This window comes from Naegleria gruberi, assembly GCF_000004985.1.
Source record: "Naegleria gruberi genomic scaffold NAEGRscaffold_6, whole genome shotgun sequence".
Classification (NCBI taxonomy): domain Eukaryota; phylum Heterolobosea; class Eutetramitea; order Acrasida; family Naegleriidae; genus Naegleria; species Naegleria gruberi.
In genome coordinates, this window is record NW_003163321.1 from 364,774 (window position 1) to 382,480 (window position 17,707).

The window sequence follows — 17,707 nt, forward strand, 5'->3', positions numbered from 1 at the left end:
CAAATCATCTTTTGATTTTATATTCTCCCCCGTCGCATTCCAGAACTTCTTCCTTTACAAGGATATTCAAGAATGAACTCAGTTCAGAAAGTGATTTGTCGAATGGAGGTAAAGGATCAAGAGCAAACATTGCCAACATGTTATGAATTTTGGCAAGTGGCATGCTATCAAAGTTTTCAATCATATTAATGATAATATCTTGATAAACTCTGAGTTCTTCTTCTTGACTTTGAGCAGTTGTCATCTCTTCCATGTTTTCATCTTCTCCTTGTTCAGTGGCGGCAGAAGTCAGACTATCCACTAATCTGTACGTCTTATTTCCCTCATCTATAATAATTCCTCTCTTTACCCAAGTATTAATACGTTTTTGGAATGTTTTATCGTCAATCTTCATCATTTCCATTATTTCATCCATAGTCCAAACATTTCTATCAGAGAAGTGGAATAGAATAGATGCAGCAACAGGATGAATGTTGGTGAGCTCTAGCTCTTCACCTCCAATTTCAATATCAAAATCTATTGAACCCATTTGCTTTTCCCATAATAATTTTCTAGGGGCCTTAATAGCATTATATTGATTTGCATATTCTTCCATTAATTGTTCAATAAATGGATGCAATAGGATTGTAGGCTTGTTTTCATCAGTCATCAATTGCTGTCCAGGAGGTGCACCTTGATTGAATACTACCTGAGGCCAATAATTCTTAGATAGCATGAACACACTTGGAATTTGGGAGTCTGCTTGAATTGAAATTTCAGCAATTTGACTGTTAGAAAGTTCAATGTAATCACTTCTATTTGCAAGTCTAGATTGAATGCCAGAGTTAAGGAATTTGGAATCGGAAATATCTTTCAGCATAATTTCACAATTTTGCATATTCTTATCACCAAACCTAATTTTCAACAATTCAGCCATCTTGGCTTCGTTATTGGTATCATAGGTTTCATTCTTCAAAAGTGACTCAGCCAGTATCATTCTATATTCATTAACAAATATTTCCTTATTTCCTCTGTACATTTCTATGAATATTTTGATAATATCAGGTTTCTCCATTTTAGATTTAGATGAAGAAGGATGAATAGGTTTTGGATTCCAATTCTCACTTGCATCATCCGAATCGTAATCTAAACTGCTTTGTGGTTCTGAGGTCAACAATTCACGGTAAAGAGCAGAATCATTTTGTTCATCGGTCATTTCATTAATTATACATCTGACAGCATCTGGACGTTTTTCACGTAAGTATTCCTTGATATGGAATGATACGCTTTCTAACGAAATCCCAGTTGGATCAATTATGAGAAGAGATTTGATTATTCTAATAAAAGCCATTATAATATTCTTGGTTTCTACACTCGCTAAAAGTAATCTAGATTTTACACCCTTACTTAGTTCTTTAACAAGCTCATTATGCATTCCACAATGATTTAAACAGTCCTTTAAATCCGTTATTGCTTGTTGGCTATTTGGGAAATCAATAACGATATCGAAAATTTGACTTATTCTAATCTTGGCTAAATTTTCAAACACAAAATAATCAACCTGTGATTTAAGAGTATTGAACATTTCGTGAGAAGAATCGCCACAAAAATAAATTTCCATATACGAATAAATAATTTGTTCTTTCCATTGTTGAATATAGGTCAATATTTCCTGTTCAAAGTCAGTTGTTGATACTTCTGTGATTTTCTCTTTGATGGCTGAAAACATGAATGCTATCCAACTGTTTGAACAAATTGAATTCATGAAATTAGCTCTAAGTAATCTTAATTTGTCACAAAATTGTCTAAAATTTGAAATAATGTCTTCCATCTCCTGAGACGATTCTCCTGATTCAATACTTGTCGAAAAAGCATTAAAAGTCTCTCTAAAGTATTGTACCATAATTTCTGAGATATTCCCTTTGATTAAATACTCTCTTTGGTCGATATTCAACTTGTAAAATAGAGCTGATTGCACAAATACTATAAATTGTTCTCTCAGTCTCTCTTTAATTTCCAAACAGTTTTCTAATGTCGAAAATACAATTAAATATCGTTCTGTTATATTACAAATCATATGTACAGCCTGTACCAATGAATTAATATCCGAAATACTATTAAATATTGATACATGATTCTTAATAAAATGTTGTCTCATATTTTGAATATATGGTTCAACAATTTGAGTTTTATCCATCACATTCCTCTCTGCCAACAATTTAATTTGCTGAAAACAAATTCCATTCGGATTTTCCAACAATTCTGCACAATGAGCTGCATTAATTGCAATAGTTTTTAATAATTCCTGATGACCATCTAGCAACCAATTACTTTTTAAACTAGTCGATTCCGAACCCGAACCAGAACCTCCAACACTATATATTTCTTGTTGTTCTTTTTGTATGGATAATGATGATGCTGAGGAACAAGCCTTGTTTAAATTCCCAACAGCATTCCAACTTTGCACTTGTTGTGCAAGAATTAAATTGTTCATCATTTTTTAATTTTGGAGGGAAATTATGAAAAAATATTTAAATTTTAATAAACAAGTTTTACTTTCAATTCTCTCTCGACAACAGCAGCAGAAACAACAACAACAACGAGTAGATAGCTTTGAATCAAAAATACATAATAGAATAACAAATATTGAAGGATTGAATAGGAGTTTTATAGTACAAGAAAGATTTTATAATACAAGCCTCATTAGAATGTCATCATCATCCGATAATAATAATAATTCATCATCACATGATGAGAGTATTGCACCTTCCTCTTCATCATCAGAACAACAAGTAGATAATAATAATACAAATTTTGAACAAGTGGGATGGAATCAAACTAAAATTGATAGACCAACACAGGAAGATATTCAAGTCATTGAAAAGATACAATTGAAGAAGGCTATTACAGTGCCGAATGCTATTGTGAAGAGATGTAAATGGGGATATCCACAAGTGACATTTGCATTCACTAGTAAAAACAAGGCAGAAACTTCTGAGAATACCTATGTACCAGGAACATTCCTTTGGTTGACATGTCCTAGAGTTAATTTAATTATTGATAAAGTGGAAACATCTGATGAATTTAATGAAATAAGAAGAGAATTCGGAGCAGAACTTAACTTTTCCAAGACTAAATTGAAAAATCAAAATAAGAGAAAATCAGAGAATAATAATTCTTCAGAAAAGAAACAAAAACAAGAATCTGAAGCAACTGTTACCATTCATGAATCTCAAAAGAATAATTTATTGATGGAATCATTTGAAAATTATGACAAGTGGTTGTTAGAAGAAGCCAAAGTAACTGAAGGTCAAGATAAGGGACAAGCTTTATTGACACCAGATGAATTTAACATGTGGAAATATTCCGTATATGAAAAGGATTTGAATAACTTGCCACCTCAAAGAAAGAGATATGGTAATGCAGGTGTTTCACATCCATCCTCAATCAAGTGTCTTCATTCACACATTTCTTCGTATTTTGCTGGTTCAAAGGATCATGTTGGTAAACGAGCATTTGAAGCAGGTAAACGAGTCATTACAGAAGTTTTGAATGAAACAGATATTGAAGATTTGGCCAATCCACTCGATTGTCGATCCAACTGTATCAAGTGTCAGATGAATAAAAAAGATTAAAAAAATGCCAACAAACGCTTATTTCACAATTGTTGCTAAAGATTGTCCGATTTATGAATTGGAAATTTCAACATCAAAGGTTGGTTATCTAATGATGATTGAATTTTATTATAATCATTATGTTTTTTTAATTTATGTTCATTCCGATCATGTGATGATGATATTTTAAAATATTAATAATAATAATAATGATGAATATTTGGAATTAATTGTGATGATTTGATGATGAAAATATATTTTTGATGAATAATAATAATATGATTAATCCGCGAATATATATTTGTTTAATTGTTTATTAATTAATAATAATAATAATAGAAAACCGATCAATCACAACTTAAACAATTTGTTTTACATGCTTCTCTTGATGCAGTTGAAGAATTACAATGGACAACTAATGCTTTATTCTTGAAATCTGTTGATAGATTTAATGAATTTAACATTTATGGATTTGTTACTGGTGGAAGTAAGTATGAACATTAATAGAATTAATTTTTAAATATTATAATAATGATAACAATTTAATTATTTATTCAATATTTCCTAAAATAGATATCAGATTTTTATTACTTTTTGAAAATGATAAAAAGAATGATGATCAAACAATTAAGAGTTTCTTTAGTGATGTTTTTGAATTGTATATTAAAATCCAAATGAATCCATTCTATGAATTGTATACTCCAATTACTTCACATGATTTTGATACAAGAGTTAAACAATTAGCAAATAAGTATATTTCGTAAATAAAGACAAATTAGAGTTGTGTTATTGAATTGGTTATTGATTGAATTATGAAAGGTTCTTTTTTAGACATTTTCAGTCAGTAATCATTAAAAAAAAATGTCAACATTTAAAAAGTACTCATCAGAAGATATTGCAACACTAACAATTGCTCGTAATATTGGTTCTTGCAAAGGATGGCATGTTACTAGCGAATTTTTATGTTTTGGAACTATGGAAAGTGAAGGATGTGTTTATGTGTAAGTTTTTCACACTCAATTGACTAGAAAGTGGTAATAAACAGATATCGAGTTGATAAATTAGATAATTTACAAGAAGCAGTTCACAGTATGGTAAAAAGTCCATTCAATAAGACCTTTCCAGTAACTGTTTTTTATTTACCAAAATTAGATTTAATATTTGTTGGATATGATAATGGATGCATTGTAATATTTGATGGAAAATCAAGAGAGAAAAAGTCAATTATTAGAGGTTGTCATCATATTAAAAAGATTCAAGTAATTTACAATAACAAATTGGATAAACATTTACTTGTTGCTGCTTGTAATCAAGGTGAAAAGAGTCATTTACTTTTTTGGAAGATTACAAAGAATTCAAATCATAATGTTGATTATTCTTCAACTGATTTGAAACAATTTGAGTTTAATTCACAAATTTCAGATTTATATACTACTGATATCTTTATTGAATCAATTAATAAGGAAAATAGAGTTTTAATTTGTCCATTAATGGATGATTCATTTAAATTACTTTACAATTTATTTGAACATGAAATTGTTGAATTACATTTCAATAAGGATCATTTAAATATGAATGGTGGTATTAGTAGTATGTCATTCGATCAAGATAAGGAAGGAATCAATGATTTAGCATTAAGTGGAATGTTAAATGGTAAATTCCAAGTTTACAATTTATCAAATGGTACTTTACAAAAAACAATTAAGGCTGAAAAACATAATAGTATTGAATGTATTGCATTTGATGGTGCATTAATGAATGTTTGTATTGGTGGAAGTGAAGGAAATGTTTCAATTTACAATATTGAAAATCAAGAACCAATTCTTGTGAAATGCATTGAAAATTGTCATGATGGATTTATTACAGCAATTGCACAATGTGAAAATTTCTTTACAACAGGTTCACAAGATGGTACCATTAAAGTTCTAGATAAGGTAAGTTAAATACTCATTGTAAAGTGTTTCAAACAATACAAAGACAAATGGAACATTAATTGTAAACTTGGATCAAAAACATACAAGTTGCATCACTCATTTGGAATTTATTGAAGAACATTTATTAATTTCATCAAGTGAAGATGGTACCATTAGAATGCACATTTTAAATATTGCCAAATTAGAATAAAAAAAATGTCACCAAAGCTTTTCAAAGATTTTGACACTTGTCACGTGTTTAGGTTTTTAAATTTTAAAGAATTATGTAAAATATCACTTGTTTGTAAGAAATGGTTTATTACAAGTCGATCGGATTTATTGTGGAAACAACTTTATAGATTTTATCAAATTGATGTTTTTTGTAATCAACCACAAGAATTAAATCAAGTTAAATGTTCAATCATTTCGGATTTTACTCTCATGAATATAATGTTGAGATTGGAAAATTTATCAATAGCGGCACATTCAACATCATGTTGTGCTGAAATTTCAGTACCAATTTATTATATTGCCATGTTGAAACCTAAAAAACAATTTAAATTGATTTTTGCTTCGGAATATTCATTTTCACGTACATTTGTCAAGTATGTGAATGTGAGTTTGGATTCAAAATCAATATTTATGCAATATAATCATGACAAATTTCATAATAATTTATTCGAGTTGATTTGTGAACATTATGTGAAGAAAATTATGAAGAGAATGAAACCTGAAGTTTTTACAGATTTGATAAGGAGTGAAGATATTTCGGATAATAACATTTTGATTAGTAAGAATGAATTTGTGTTTGCCATTTCAATTCCATCAATTTATTCGATTTGTTATTGTTTATTTAATGTTCAGACAAGACAATGCTATCATGTTATTACAAGTAATATGTATCCCTATCAATATGCTATTCGATTTGTACTATTATTACAAGCTCAGTGTAGAGATTCACTTTCAGAATTTGATTTTAATAAGAATTTAACGAAGACAGTAGAGCATTTATTTTCAATTTTTGAGTTGAACAGGAATAGTGAAGGTCAATTTAAGATTGGGGTTGATAATAATGAACTTTATGAACCAATAACATTTGAAGATATGCATGTAATTGATATTAGTGAAATTTAATTTTTACTTCTCTTCAAAATCAAGCATTCATTTGTAATTGATTCAATAATTAAATTTTGAGCCATATTTTGATAAGTTAATTCAATATGTACACCACCGTGTTGTTCTACAAATCTCCAAGTTCCGACCATCGTTTCTCCATGGTTTGACATACTGACGTGACCGTGGGAAGAGTATAAAATACATTCACTAAGAGAGCTAGAGCCCAAGTTTGAATCTCCCAAATGTCTATAAACAGTAGTACCTGTTTGCTCATTACTTTCAGACTTGGACAAAATCCATTGTTTTTCACATAAAAGCAAAGTATAAGCTTCCTTATTGAAATTTGAATTTCCCTTCAAAATAGCATTAAGGGCTGGTTCTTCGTCAATTGGCTTTGTATGACCTCCCAAAACATGTCCACCAGTTGTTCTACCACCAGTTACTGGTAAAGTTGGTTCCTCATCTCCACTATCACTTCCATCGTCTACAGGCATTGTGGTTGTTGGCATTGTTGTATCTGATTTGATAACTACGCCTTTGTTTTTAGTCAATTGTAGAATTACAGAACCTTTTGGAACTAATCCAGCTTGATCAAGAGTTGTGTTTTGCCAATCTTCCTCGAAATATTCTTTACGAGGGAATGGAGTCAAGATACTATATGCTTCATTAGAATCCAAATGTGAAGAAACAGCTTTGAACAAATCAGCAAGAGTTCCAGGAGTATTGAGTTGAATCTTTTCAGTACTACCTCTTGGTAATCTAACTTGAATGAGTGCTGATGTTGCAGAACTTTCAGAAGGCTTTGGAGTTACTGTTGAAGAAGAAGAAGCTGTTGAACTACTAGCAGAAGATGAAGATCCACTCAATCTTGCTTGTTTTTCTTCCTTTTCCTTTTTCATTGCATCTTTCAAAGCCTTTACTCTCTTCTTTTCTTCCAATTTTTCCTTTCTGATTCTTTCTTGTTCTTTCAATCTTTCTCTTTCTGCAAAAGCTAATTTAGCTTCAACAGAATCTCCTTTCAATTTGTTTGGATTTGTATAAATAACAGGAATACTACCACCAGAGTTTAAAATTGATGATGGTTGATTATTTACAGGTTCAGAAGATGTTGTTACTACTGGAGTCGGATTGGTTGTTACAGGAGTGCTTGTTGTTGTTGTTGAAGAAGTATCCATAATTTCCTCTTGATCCAATTCAGCAAAGTGATCATAAATATATTGAATTGCTTGATCAATAGAAACATTATTAACCATTTGAAGCGCTCTATTAGATTTGTATCTAGAAAAGCCCATATCTACTAGAGTTGCCGACATTACAGGATTGGCGATCACATAATCATTGTTGTTGGATCCAGTGTTTGGACGTCCTCCGAGTTTGAGTGTTGGTTGAGACATTTTTTATTCTTTTTTTAAAGAATGAACTTGTGCTATTTTTAATTTCCTTCTTCCAACAGCTGATAATATTTTTGTAAAGTATTGAATATTTTAATATTCTTAATTTATTAAGGTAATTCTTTCAATAGTGATTGAATAAGTGTTTTAAAATATGATATTGATCTATCCATTTGAGTATCAATGGAGAGAGGTGTTTCATTTCGGAGTAAGTTGAGAGTGTTCAGAGAAACAAGTTCTCTATGAATGGAAGTGTAAAGTTTGCAATAGGATACATCCTTTGTTAGATGAGCCAATTTGTAACACAATTGTTGGCTCTTGTGTAAACAAAATGATTTCAGATAGTGTGATAAGGATACTTTCAAATCATCCACTCTATTGTGTTTTAATCCACGTAATTCATGATAATAGGCAATATCAGTTTTAGATCCATGAGTGAGAATATGTGAAGAATTAGTCAGATAATCAACATCCTTGTATAAATATAATAATAATCTGTTTTTGTGAGTTTCAAAATGATTCTTTTCACAGAAATCAATAGCTTTCAATAAATAAGGAAGAATTAGGGCAGTGGTTTCTTCATTCTTTAACAGCTCACAATTTGTTAAATATACAGTTACTAGCTGGATAAAATTGAATTCTGTTGATGATTGAAAACAGAGTTTCATCTTTGTGACAGACTCGTGTATGTTATTGTCAAGATGATAGGCTATTAAAGATTCCAAATATAATAAATCACATGTATCTATTACCAGTGTATTATCCATGATATTTTTGTATTGATTCATTAGTAAATTTACATTTTCTCTATCTCTCAACTCAATAAAGTGAGTAATAAGCAATCGGTAACATGAACTATCTGATGTTGGAATAGACCTCGAAGATAGTAATTCATAGTCGCTATATAAATCGAGACTGGACTTGGTATAACCAATAGAAGATGTTTGATTCTTGATTGAAAGTCTATTGTGACAACTATACAACATCTTATCTCCAATAAGTCTGTAGAAATGAGCTTTGACATTGGTTAATAATGATTTTGGAAATATTTCAGTTAACAACAAAGGTTTAGATTGATCATAAAGATCCAATGAGTTTTGTTGTTGTAATTGTTCACATTTACGAATTAAAGAATATATTTGTTGGCAGGCTATTTGATTGTTGAAACCTGTCAGTAACTTGAATTGAATAAAATCCAAAGTAATATAGAATAAAATAGAAGTGTTATGACTTTGAGCAAACTTGAGTGCCTGAAGAATGAATAATTCAACATTCGAAGATTGATTATGGAAATATTCAATCATTTTGATTTTGTACAATATTATAAAAGAAAGCAATAGGCAATCATGCTCATTGTTTTGTTGAGATATTTTGATACTTTCCTTTAAAGAGATAGTAGCTTGTTTGTAATATTTAAAATGATAGTACAGAAGTGCCTTATTCAGTGCCGAATATGATCTATTTTGGAAATAATCATAATAGATATGTACATAGAAATTAGCATTAATAAAATCCAATTCTCTACAGCTCTGTATATAATTATTATAATAAAGTTTCGGAAATATTTTACTAACACCAATAGGGCTAGTTTTTTTCATACTTCTATTAGAATTACTCTCAATAGAATCATTATTTAGCAGCAAAACTTGGGAGTGATTAGATTTAAATCTATTAATACTATCATATAAAGTTTTAACTCCATCAAAAAGTAAATTATTAAATAATAAAATAATTTTCCTGAGAAATATTCCATAAATTGAAGTTTTGTTTGCATCAATAGATTTCAATGTATCAAATAATGTTAATAATGCATCAACACTGTCAATGGTATTGTAAAGTGCGAAAAATCTTGGTATTACTTCGGAATTAATATTTGTTAATTCCGCAATAAATTTATGTATATTTCCATATATTGGTGTTACTTTATGTTGTATACAATCAATAATAAACTTGTTTACTCCTTCCAAATTTAAATTCTTACATGATACATCCTGAGTAATACTAATTAAAATTGCTGTACAAATATCATGAGGTGTAATCTTATTGATGGAATATTCTAATAATACTGATGATGGAAGTGAAGGATTGTTTGATGGTATTATTGCTTGTTGATGCGTTGCAATACCACTCATTTTTTTACTATTTATTTTAAATTTTAAATTTAGGCGGGAATTATTTCTTAACGTTATGATGATAGCATAATTGTTACTTTCTTGGTGTCATTAAGTATTGATACTAACAGCCTTGCAAAGATATAAATTAAAAGGAATTAGAATTTTAATTATTATTATTTTAATCTTGGTTCAATTTTAGAAATTGAATTAAAAATTATTAAAAAATGTTCAAAACTAAAGTGATTGGAAATCAATGTTCAACATTTTATAAAATCGGAAGTCAACAACAATGCATTAATAACAATAGTATTAATAGGAAATTTACAACAAGCTTTAAAACTTTGGACCATTCTTATAATTTGACCAAACTCTTCCCAATTTATAATCCTAATAATTTTAATAATACAACAAAAAGCACCACAACACCTGCTACTAGTAATAGTACAAATACACCAATTCAACAAACGATAGGAAGTGGCTCTGGAGAAAAAATTGTATTTAATCAATTTCAAAAACAAAAGAATAGTACACCTAAAAAGTTGAATAAGAGTTTATCAAAATTCAATTCATTGAGTATTATTACAAAACATACAGTCACATTTAATGAAGTTAAAGATGGAAAGGATGATTCTAAACTTGTACCTCAAATAAGTGCAGGTACACCTATTTTACGTATTAACCATGATCCAATATCAGATGTTATTGATCTGAACAAATTGGGAAGTAGTATGAATACTATCAAGGCATCAAACAAAATTCAACATTATAGACTTCATGCAATAATTTATAATTGGCATAATGTTATCGAATGCTTAAATTTTGAATCTAAATTACAAAATACTTTCACTTTGAAACAATTAATGAACAAACTTGCGAACGTTCTTTCCAATCCAAACAGTGATTTTTATCTTGGAAAAGAATCAAAAGAGACCAATACTATTTTAAATGAAGGTAAAACTCTGCATTTTGCATTCCTGTCTAGAGAGATTATTGAATGTATTTCTTCAATCAACAATCCTTTGTATAGAGAAATGATTTCAAATTTTTCGACTGATTCTGATATTATCAAGTCCACAAACTATGATATTGTCTACAAGTTAGATGATGAATTGTTGAAGAAACATGACATAAAAATCTAATTATTTTTCCACTAACTTCATCCATTCATGCAATTCCTTTTTTGTTGACATGTACAGTTCTGACAATCTTTTGATTTCGTCCTGTTGTGCTTTTCTTTCTTCCTCTCTTTCCATCATCAATTTAGTAATGAATTGATTTTTTGTGTGTAATAGTTTTTTAAGCTCTTCATAGCTGCAAATTGTAAGCAAAAATCATTCCAATAACTTACTTGTACTTGTAAAAAGTCAAATCTTTCATATCTCCTTGATCGTATTCTAATAAGGTTGTCATGTATGAGGGGTTGTCAATTGAGAGGCATAAATTCTTCTCAGATAAAAACATTGATTCTGTTATCAAATTCGAAATGTCTGAAAATGTTGAATACTCTGCATTAGCCGGAATATCGTCTCTTCCTTGAGTTAATTCCAATCCAACCTTATTCGAGAAAATCTGTATCTGATTCAATTGATTTAGAACACTACTTTCGTCCTGTTTTAAAACAAGCATTTTGTTTGACTCTTGAAGATTGAGATTGTTGATGAGTGTATCCATTTGAACTTTATACTCATTGCACAGCTTGTCTTTTGCCTTTCTAACCAGAGTCATTTTACTCTGTATTTTGTATAACTGTGACAGAAGAGATTGTTTGGTTGGAATTAATTTAGAGTTGATTAGGAATTGAAGTTCTGTAAGTTGTTTTTCATAAACATGATTATTAATATTTCTTGAGGCAATAAAGTTTAGCTTATGTAAATCATAATTTTGAGAGGTGGGTATTTGATTTTCTTGAGTGGTCTCAACCTTCTTTGGTTCCTCAATTTTAGGCTCTTCCTCACTTGTTGATTTTCTTGATTTTTTAGATGAAGATGATCTCTTTTCCTTCTTTTCCTTTTTATCTTTCTTTTTCTTCTTGTCTTCCGATTCATCTGAAGATTTTGATGATTTGGACTTTTTGGAGGATGAGGAGGAACGAGACTTTTTCTCTGAAGGCATTTTTTTGTACTTTTTTTGGCGCCAAAAACATTTCCATTAAGAAAATTATAATGCTGTTCACGAGAAATGATTAATGATATTATTATGTTATGGATTCAGTAATTTACTGAAAAATCCATTGTACTTTTTCACAGCAACTTTTGCAGATTTTTCTCCTTGTTCAGCTAATTTTCTAATCTTTGATATGGCAGATTGAATTCCAGCATCTGCTGCCTTTTCATAGTAGTGACAAGCTTTGGCTAAATCACGTGGAACATAATTTCCCTCTTCATACATAATTCCAAGCCATGCATTTGCATTGATATTGCCACCACTAGCACTCCTGGAAAAGTATTTGAATGCCAATTCTTTATCCACTTTAGTTCCAATGCCCATCAAATGAATTCTTCCCATATCACACATGGCTGTCATATTTCCATTAGATGCACTCTGTTCATACCAATATTTTGCAGAATCATCATTTTTTACAACACTTCCACAACCATTTTTAAAGAAATAGGCAACATGTAGTTGACTTTCATGAAATCCTAATTTTGCTGATTTCTGGAAATATTCAAAAGCTTTATCAACATCTTTCTTAACTCCAGTACCATTTTCGTACATTAATCCTAATCTATTAAGAGCCCACGGAGTATTACTCTCCAAATAATATTCTGATAAAATTAATTACAATAGATTAATTTTCAATAAACTTACTAATAGCATTTCTATAGTTTTGTTTCACACCATACCCATGTTCATGCATTGCTCCTAACAGAAAAGTGGCATTTGAATTGCTATTGTTTGTCATTTCAAAATTGCAGCAGTCTAATAATCTCTTGAGATCCTTCTTGTCTGAATAATATTTCAACAAGTGAATGATATTTTGCATGGAATTGAAATCAAAGTTTCTATGTGTGGTGAAAATTTCAAACATTAATTGAAATGCTTCCTTATAGTTTTTACAATCCATGGCAAGAATAGCTTTTCTCTCACTTTCAGCAATAAAAGTTTCTGCTCTATCAGAGCTTTTCATTATTAATGGATTGGATAATATGCTTTCGTAGGAAGGTCTTGAGAGAGGATCCTTTGCCAACATTTTGAGCAATAGGTCAATAATGGAGCTATCACATTTTGCTAATTTCAACGAGTTTTCAATTTCTTCCATGGAAATGTTAGCACATCTAGAACGTAAATCAAAGGTTAACAACTGATAAACAGATACTCCAATTGCAAAGATATCACTCTTAATAGAATAGGGAAGAACCCTCTCATTAGACGAAAGTATTTCAGGTGCTAGGTATTGTTCCGTTCCAGCCAAACTCAAAGAAGTTAAACTATCTGATATAACAGTACTTCCACCAAAATCCGCAAGTACAATTTCAATCCGATTTCCAATAGGATCAAACTTTCTTAGTAGGATATTCAAAGGTTTAATATCTCGATGCACAATTATTCCTCTTTTCTGTTGATTGAAATAATGTAAAGCAGCACACAACTGATAAATACATTGGAATATCATTTCATTGGAAAGAGGTATCTTTTTTTCAATAATGGCCTTTTTCATGCTTCCTAGCTCCATATATTCCATTACAATACAAAATACATCAAATAATGTAAACATTTCATAAACTTTGATCGAATAATTGTGACTGAACACTATTGTCTTGGTTCCTTCATTAAAATCCATCGTCCCCTCAATACAAGTAACTGGAACAACTTTGATTGCTACAATTTTAGAGTCCAACTTTCGAGTTGCTTTAAAAACTTTTCCAAAAGCACCTTCTCCAATTATACTCATCTCTGAATATTGATTCAATAGTACTGAGAGAATTTCACTAGCTCTAGTACTCTTCAAACCCACGATAAGTTCATCATAATTCGAATCAATTGAAGTAGAAACAACAGGTGCTTCATCATGATGACTTGATTGATTCGTACTATTTTCAGTAGTATTATTATTCGAAAGACTATTTTCCCTACTATCGGTTGATGTACTACTACCACTATTACTACTAACAGTACTTTTAGTACTTGTAATACTGCTATTGTTAGTAGAAGTATTGGAAGTGTTACTATTAATTTTCTTTTCATTACTTTCGAATACTACTTCAACAATCAGTGGATGATCTAGTTGAGTACTAAATGTCTTCATCATGTTTCTTACATCTGTATCATTTCTGAGTGTAATTAATAAATTTGCCGTTGGATGTTTATATTTCAAAAAGAAGTGAATTTCATTTGATGATGAGAGAAGATCTAGCACTTGACTTGTTATGAATTCCAATGTTGAACATTCGTCCAGAAAGAGGAGAATATTATGAGATAAACACTGAACAATACATTGCATTGTTTAATATTTTTTCAATTATTATTAAAAACAACAAATCTCCTTTTCACAACAGTTTTCAACAGTTCAAAAATCTTCACGTCAAACAAAATTCTTTTAAAAAATGTCTTCAAATTGGTATAGAGCTTCACCTTTCGGAAAGTGTCTGCTCATATTGACTTGTTCATGTTTTGTGGGGTGTTGTGCTGACAGAGACACTGACATTGAAGAGTACGAACAAGATGGCAATAGTAGATTCCATAAATTTCATTCCACTGTGTAATTGGATATTTATTTTTTTGCAATGTTTGTTGTGATTCTTTTAATTGGATTTTGATGTTGTGCAAAATGTTGTAGCCTTAGTATACTAGTAATCCATCTCATGTTACCTGTACATTCATTGTAAACTATTTAAATATTAAATATAATATTCCAGAAATTCAACCCTTAAGAGAAACTAATCACAGATTAAACAGTTTCATTTTCTTTTGAAAAAATATGTAAAAAGTTCTAGTTACTAACTTTCTCTGAAAGAACTGTCTGTTTGTCTGTTTATCTCATAAACAATTTGGAAGTTCAAACTTTAATTTATCAAAAAAATGTTAGCACAAGACAATGATATAAAGAACAAAGTTAGAAGATTTGTTAGAAAGTATCACATCAAACAACCTCTTCAAAAACGAATCTTTGATAAGCACAAATTCGAACCATTAACAGAATCTCCCTTAATAGCATCTGAAGAAAATACAGAGTTTCTTTCCCATCAGAACTCTGCCTACTCGGGTTTATCCCAATACCAAATACACAAAACTGCAGAATTGAAAAAAGGTCCTTGTGGAGTTGGACTAGCAAACTTTCAATTCTAGTTGAAATGGAAAGTTTAGGAGATGATGCTTACTTTACCTTTGATTCCACCACGCATTCAATGATAGGAATTGCAGATGGAGTTGGAGGTTGGAATAGGAATGGTTCCACAGGTATTGCAGCACTAGTTAGCAATAGAATAATGTCGGAATGCTTAAAATGTTGTGAGAATGGGGAACGTGATCCTAGAAATGTAATGAAACAATCATTTGAGAATATTGTGAAAGATAACTTGAGTAAAGGTAGTTCAACAGTTTGCATTGCATCCATTGATAAGATGGCTAACAAGCTCAGTGTTTGTAATTTTGGAGATTCTCAATATGATATCATTCTATTATTTACAGATGGAGTGTGTGATAATCTCTTTCAATCTGAAATTCTTGAAATTTGTACTGGACTTGATACATCCTATGAAATTGCTTGTTCAATTGTGAAAAAATCAAAAGAAAAAACGAGAACACCATCCACTGACTTTGCAGAAATCTATCCCACACCATTTTCAAAAAGCAGAAATTTGAAATATACTGCAAAACCAGATGATATCACTTGTGTATGTCAAATAATTGAATAACTCAATAAAACCTTAAAACAACAATCCGATATATGGATAACATCAATTATCAAATATCTGAATCAGTTGTTTAGATATTTTAAATATTATTTAAAAAAAATGTTTAGAGAACAAGAAGAGGAGGAAATTTATCAACATCAACGAAATAATCTTGGTCGACATGGAAACAATGAAGATGATGGTACTCTGACAGAGTATCATCATCGTGATAAATCTTCATCAATTCTACAATTCCTGAGGAATAACAAGATTTATATTGCAATCTTTATTGTAGCCTTTATTATTTGTATTGGATTATTAATTGGATTAATTGTTTATAATATTGTTAGTAAACCAAATATTGTAGATCATGTTTCGGATAGGAGAGTCTTGATGATCTCTATTGATGGATTCCGACCTGATTATTTGGACATGTTTAAGGATGATTGTAAGAATTTAACTCGTGTATTTATGGATGGTGTTAGAGCCAAGACAATGAAACCAATATTTCCATCAAAAACATTTCCAAATCACTATACGATTGTTACTGGACTTTATGCTGAATCTCATGGAATAGTTTCAAATTCGTAAGTTTGTTAAATTGATTATTCAACCTGGAAAATGTTAGTTTTTATGATCCAAATTTCAATGCCAAGTTTAGTATGGGATCTGATGAATCCATCAAATCTAGATGGTGGTTAGGAGAACCTATTTGGGTAACTGCTGAAAAACAAGGAATGGTTGCAGGAAGTTTCTTCTGGCCTGGCTCAGATGTGGAAATTCAAGGAAGATATCCAACCTATTACAAGAAATATGATGGAGATGTTGATTATGAGACAAGAGTCAAAACTGTATTTGAATGGTTAGATTCAGATAAACCACCACAAATTGTATTGACCTATTTCAGTGCTGTGGATACTGCAGGTCACAAGTAAGTTTTATTTTTCATGTTTACAATATGGATACAAATATAATAATAATTAAATAACTATAGATATGGACCTATTTATTCTGAAGAATTGAGGGCAGCTGTAAAAGAAGTGGATAATTCTATAGGACTTGTTCTTTCACAATTGGAAAAGAGAAATTTGACTGATAAAGTAGATTTGATTATTGTGAGTGATCATGGTATGGCTTACACTCCAGAATCAAAGATTGTGAGAATGACAGATATATTAGGAAGAAATGTTTTGGTTGGAGATGAAATTTTCAGTATGAATGATGGTCCATTCTTTGATTTGTATATTAAGGACAAATCTAAAGTTGAACCCCTATTTAATGAATTAGCGAATTCAATTCAAAATAATAGTACCTTCTCAACTGCCATTCAAGGTGTTTATTTGAAGAATAATATGCCAGATAGATTCCATTTTGTAAATTCTGACAGAATTCCAGATATTACCATACTTGCCAAACCTGAATACTCGATTTTAAGATATTCTACTAGTACCTTGTACGGTAAGTGCTAATAATTTAGTATTATTGATCTTAATGCGATTTAAAAGGAAATGGAAATCATGGATGGGATAATGAATCAGATTTAATGGGTAGCTTATTTATTGCCAGAGGAAAGCACTTTAAACAAGGGTTTACATCTGAGGAATCTGTTAGAAATTTGGATGTTTATTCATTACTTTGTAAATTATTGAATTTAACACCAGCTCCAAATAACGGTACTGCTGATAATTTTTCGTCCTTCTTGAAACTCTAAGCATTGATTTCAAATGAATGAAAAATGATTATTAA

At 30.3% G+C, this 17,707-nt stretch overlaps 11 protein-coding genes across 11 annotated transcripts; 6 read left to right on the top strand and 5 right to left on the bottom strand.

The window, feature by feature from the left end:
• Positions 1-4: 4 nt before the first annotated feature.
• NAEGRDRAFT_46369 (uncharacterized protein) lies at positions 5-1,810 on the bottom strand (the record flags this gene model as incomplete). The annotated part of the gene is made up of 1 exon (XM_002681448.1): positions 5-1,810. The coding sequence occupies one exon, from the start codon at positions 1,808-1,810 to the stop codon at positions 5-7; it is 1,806 nt and encodes a 601-aa protein (XP_002681494.1).
• Positions 1,811-2,498: 688 nt separating this feature from the next.
• Positions 2,499-3,614, top strand: NAEGRDRAFT_46370 (uncharacterized protein; the record flags this gene model as incomplete). The annotated part of the gene is made up of 1 exon (XM_002681313.1): positions 2,499-3,614. One exon carries the CDS (start codon positions 2,499-2,501, stop codon positions 3,612-3,614), a length of 1,116 nt encoding a protein of 371 aa, XP_002681359.1.
• A 4-nt stretch (positions 3,615-3,618) lies between these two features.
• Positions 3,619-4,392, top strand: NAEGRDRAFT_35379 (sedlin-domain-containing protein; the record flags this gene model as incomplete). Its single annotated transcript, XM_002681314.1, has 3 exons — positions 3,619-3,693; positions 3,933-4,080; positions 4,167-4,392. 3 exons carry the CDS (start codon positions 3,619-3,621, stop codon positions 4,355-4,357), a joined length of 414 nt encoding a protein of 137 aa, XP_002681360.1. The 3' UTR covers positions 4,358-4,392.
• Positions 4,393-4,684: 292 nt separating this feature from the next.
• Positions 4,685-5,536, top strand: NAEGRDRAFT_63316 (uncharacterized protein; the record flags this gene model as incomplete). The annotated part of the gene is made up of 1 exon (XM_002681315.1): positions 4,685-5,536. The coding sequence occupies one exon, from the start codon at positions 4,685-4,687 to the stop codon at positions 5,534-5,536; it is 852 nt and encodes a 283-aa protein (XP_002681361.1).
• Positions 5,537-6,495: 959 nt separating this feature from the next.
• NAEGRDRAFT_56997 (UBX domain-containing protein) lies at positions 6,496-8,019 on the bottom strand. Its single transcript, XM_002681449.1, has one exon. It carries the CDS (start codon positions 8,014-8,016, stop codon positions 6,637-6,639), a length of 1,380 nt encoding a protein of 459 aa, XP_002681495.1. The 5' UTR covers positions 8,017-8,019; the 3' UTR covers positions 6,496-6,636.
• A 104-nt stretch (positions 8,020-8,123) lies between these two features.
• Positions 8,124-9,317, bottom strand: NAEGRDRAFT_63318 (uncharacterized protein; the record flags this gene model as incomplete). Its single annotated transcript, XM_002681450.1, has 1 exon — positions 8,124-9,317. The coding sequence occupies one exon, from the start codon at positions 9,315-9,317 to the stop codon at positions 8,124-8,126; it is 1,194 nt and encodes a 397-aa protein (XP_002681496.1).
• Positions 9,318-10,351: 1,034 nt separating this feature from the next.
• NAEGRDRAFT_63319 (uncharacterized protein) lies at positions 10,352-11,266 on the top strand (the record flags this gene model as incomplete). The annotated part of the gene is made up of 1 exon (XM_002681316.1): positions 10,352-11,266. The coding sequence occupies one exon, from the start codon at positions 10,352-10,354 to the stop codon at positions 11,264-11,266; it is 915 nt and encodes a 304-aa protein (XP_002681362.1).
• A 205-nt stretch (positions 11,267-11,471) lies between these two features.
• NAEGRDRAFT_63320 (uncharacterized protein) lies at positions 11,472-12,239 on the bottom strand (the record flags this gene model as incomplete). The annotated part of the gene is made up of 1 exon (XM_002681451.1): positions 11,472-12,239. One exon carries the CDS (start codon positions 12,237-12,239, stop codon positions 11,472-11,474), a length of 768 nt encoding a protein of 255 aa, XP_002681497.1.
• An 87-nt stretch (positions 12,240-12,326) lies between these two features.
• NAEGRDRAFT_63321 (uncharacterized protein) lies at positions 12,327-14,376 on the bottom strand (the record flags this gene model as incomplete). The annotated part of the gene is made up of 2 exons (XM_002681452.1): positions 12,327-12,892; positions 12,936-14,376. 2 exons carry the CDS (start codon positions 14,374-14,376, stop codon positions 12,327-12,329), a joined length of 2,007 nt encoding a protein of 668 aa, XP_002681498.1.
• Positions 14,377-15,418: 1,042 nt separating this feature from the next.
• Positions 15,419-15,982, top strand: NAEGRDRAFT_63322 (uncharacterized protein; the record flags this gene model as incomplete). The annotated part of the gene is made up of 1 exon (XM_002681317.1): positions 15,419-15,982. The coding sequence occupies one exon, from the start codon at positions 15,419-15,421 to the stop codon at positions 15,980-15,982; it is 564 nt and encodes a 187-aa protein (XP_002681363.1).
• A 99-nt stretch (positions 15,983-16,081) lies between these two features.
• NAEGRDRAFT_63323 (uncharacterized protein) lies at positions 16,082-17,672 on the top strand (the record flags this gene model as incomplete). The annotated part of the gene is made up of 4 exons (XM_002681318.1): positions 16,082-16,548; positions 16,590-16,892; positions 16,956-17,419; positions 17,467-17,672. The coding sequence occupies 4 exons, from the start codon at positions 16,082-16,084 to the stop codon at positions 17,670-17,672; spliced, it is 1,440 nt and encodes a 479-aa protein (XP_002681364.1).
• Positions 17,673-17,707: the final 35 nt, after the last annotated feature.

Bases quoted from the DNA above. Each gene is read 5' to 3' on its own strand.
- NAEGRDRAFT_56997 (XM_002681449.1), bottom strand. From the start codon at position 8,016: ATGTCTCAACCAACACTCAAACTCGGAGGACGTCCAAACACTGGATCC.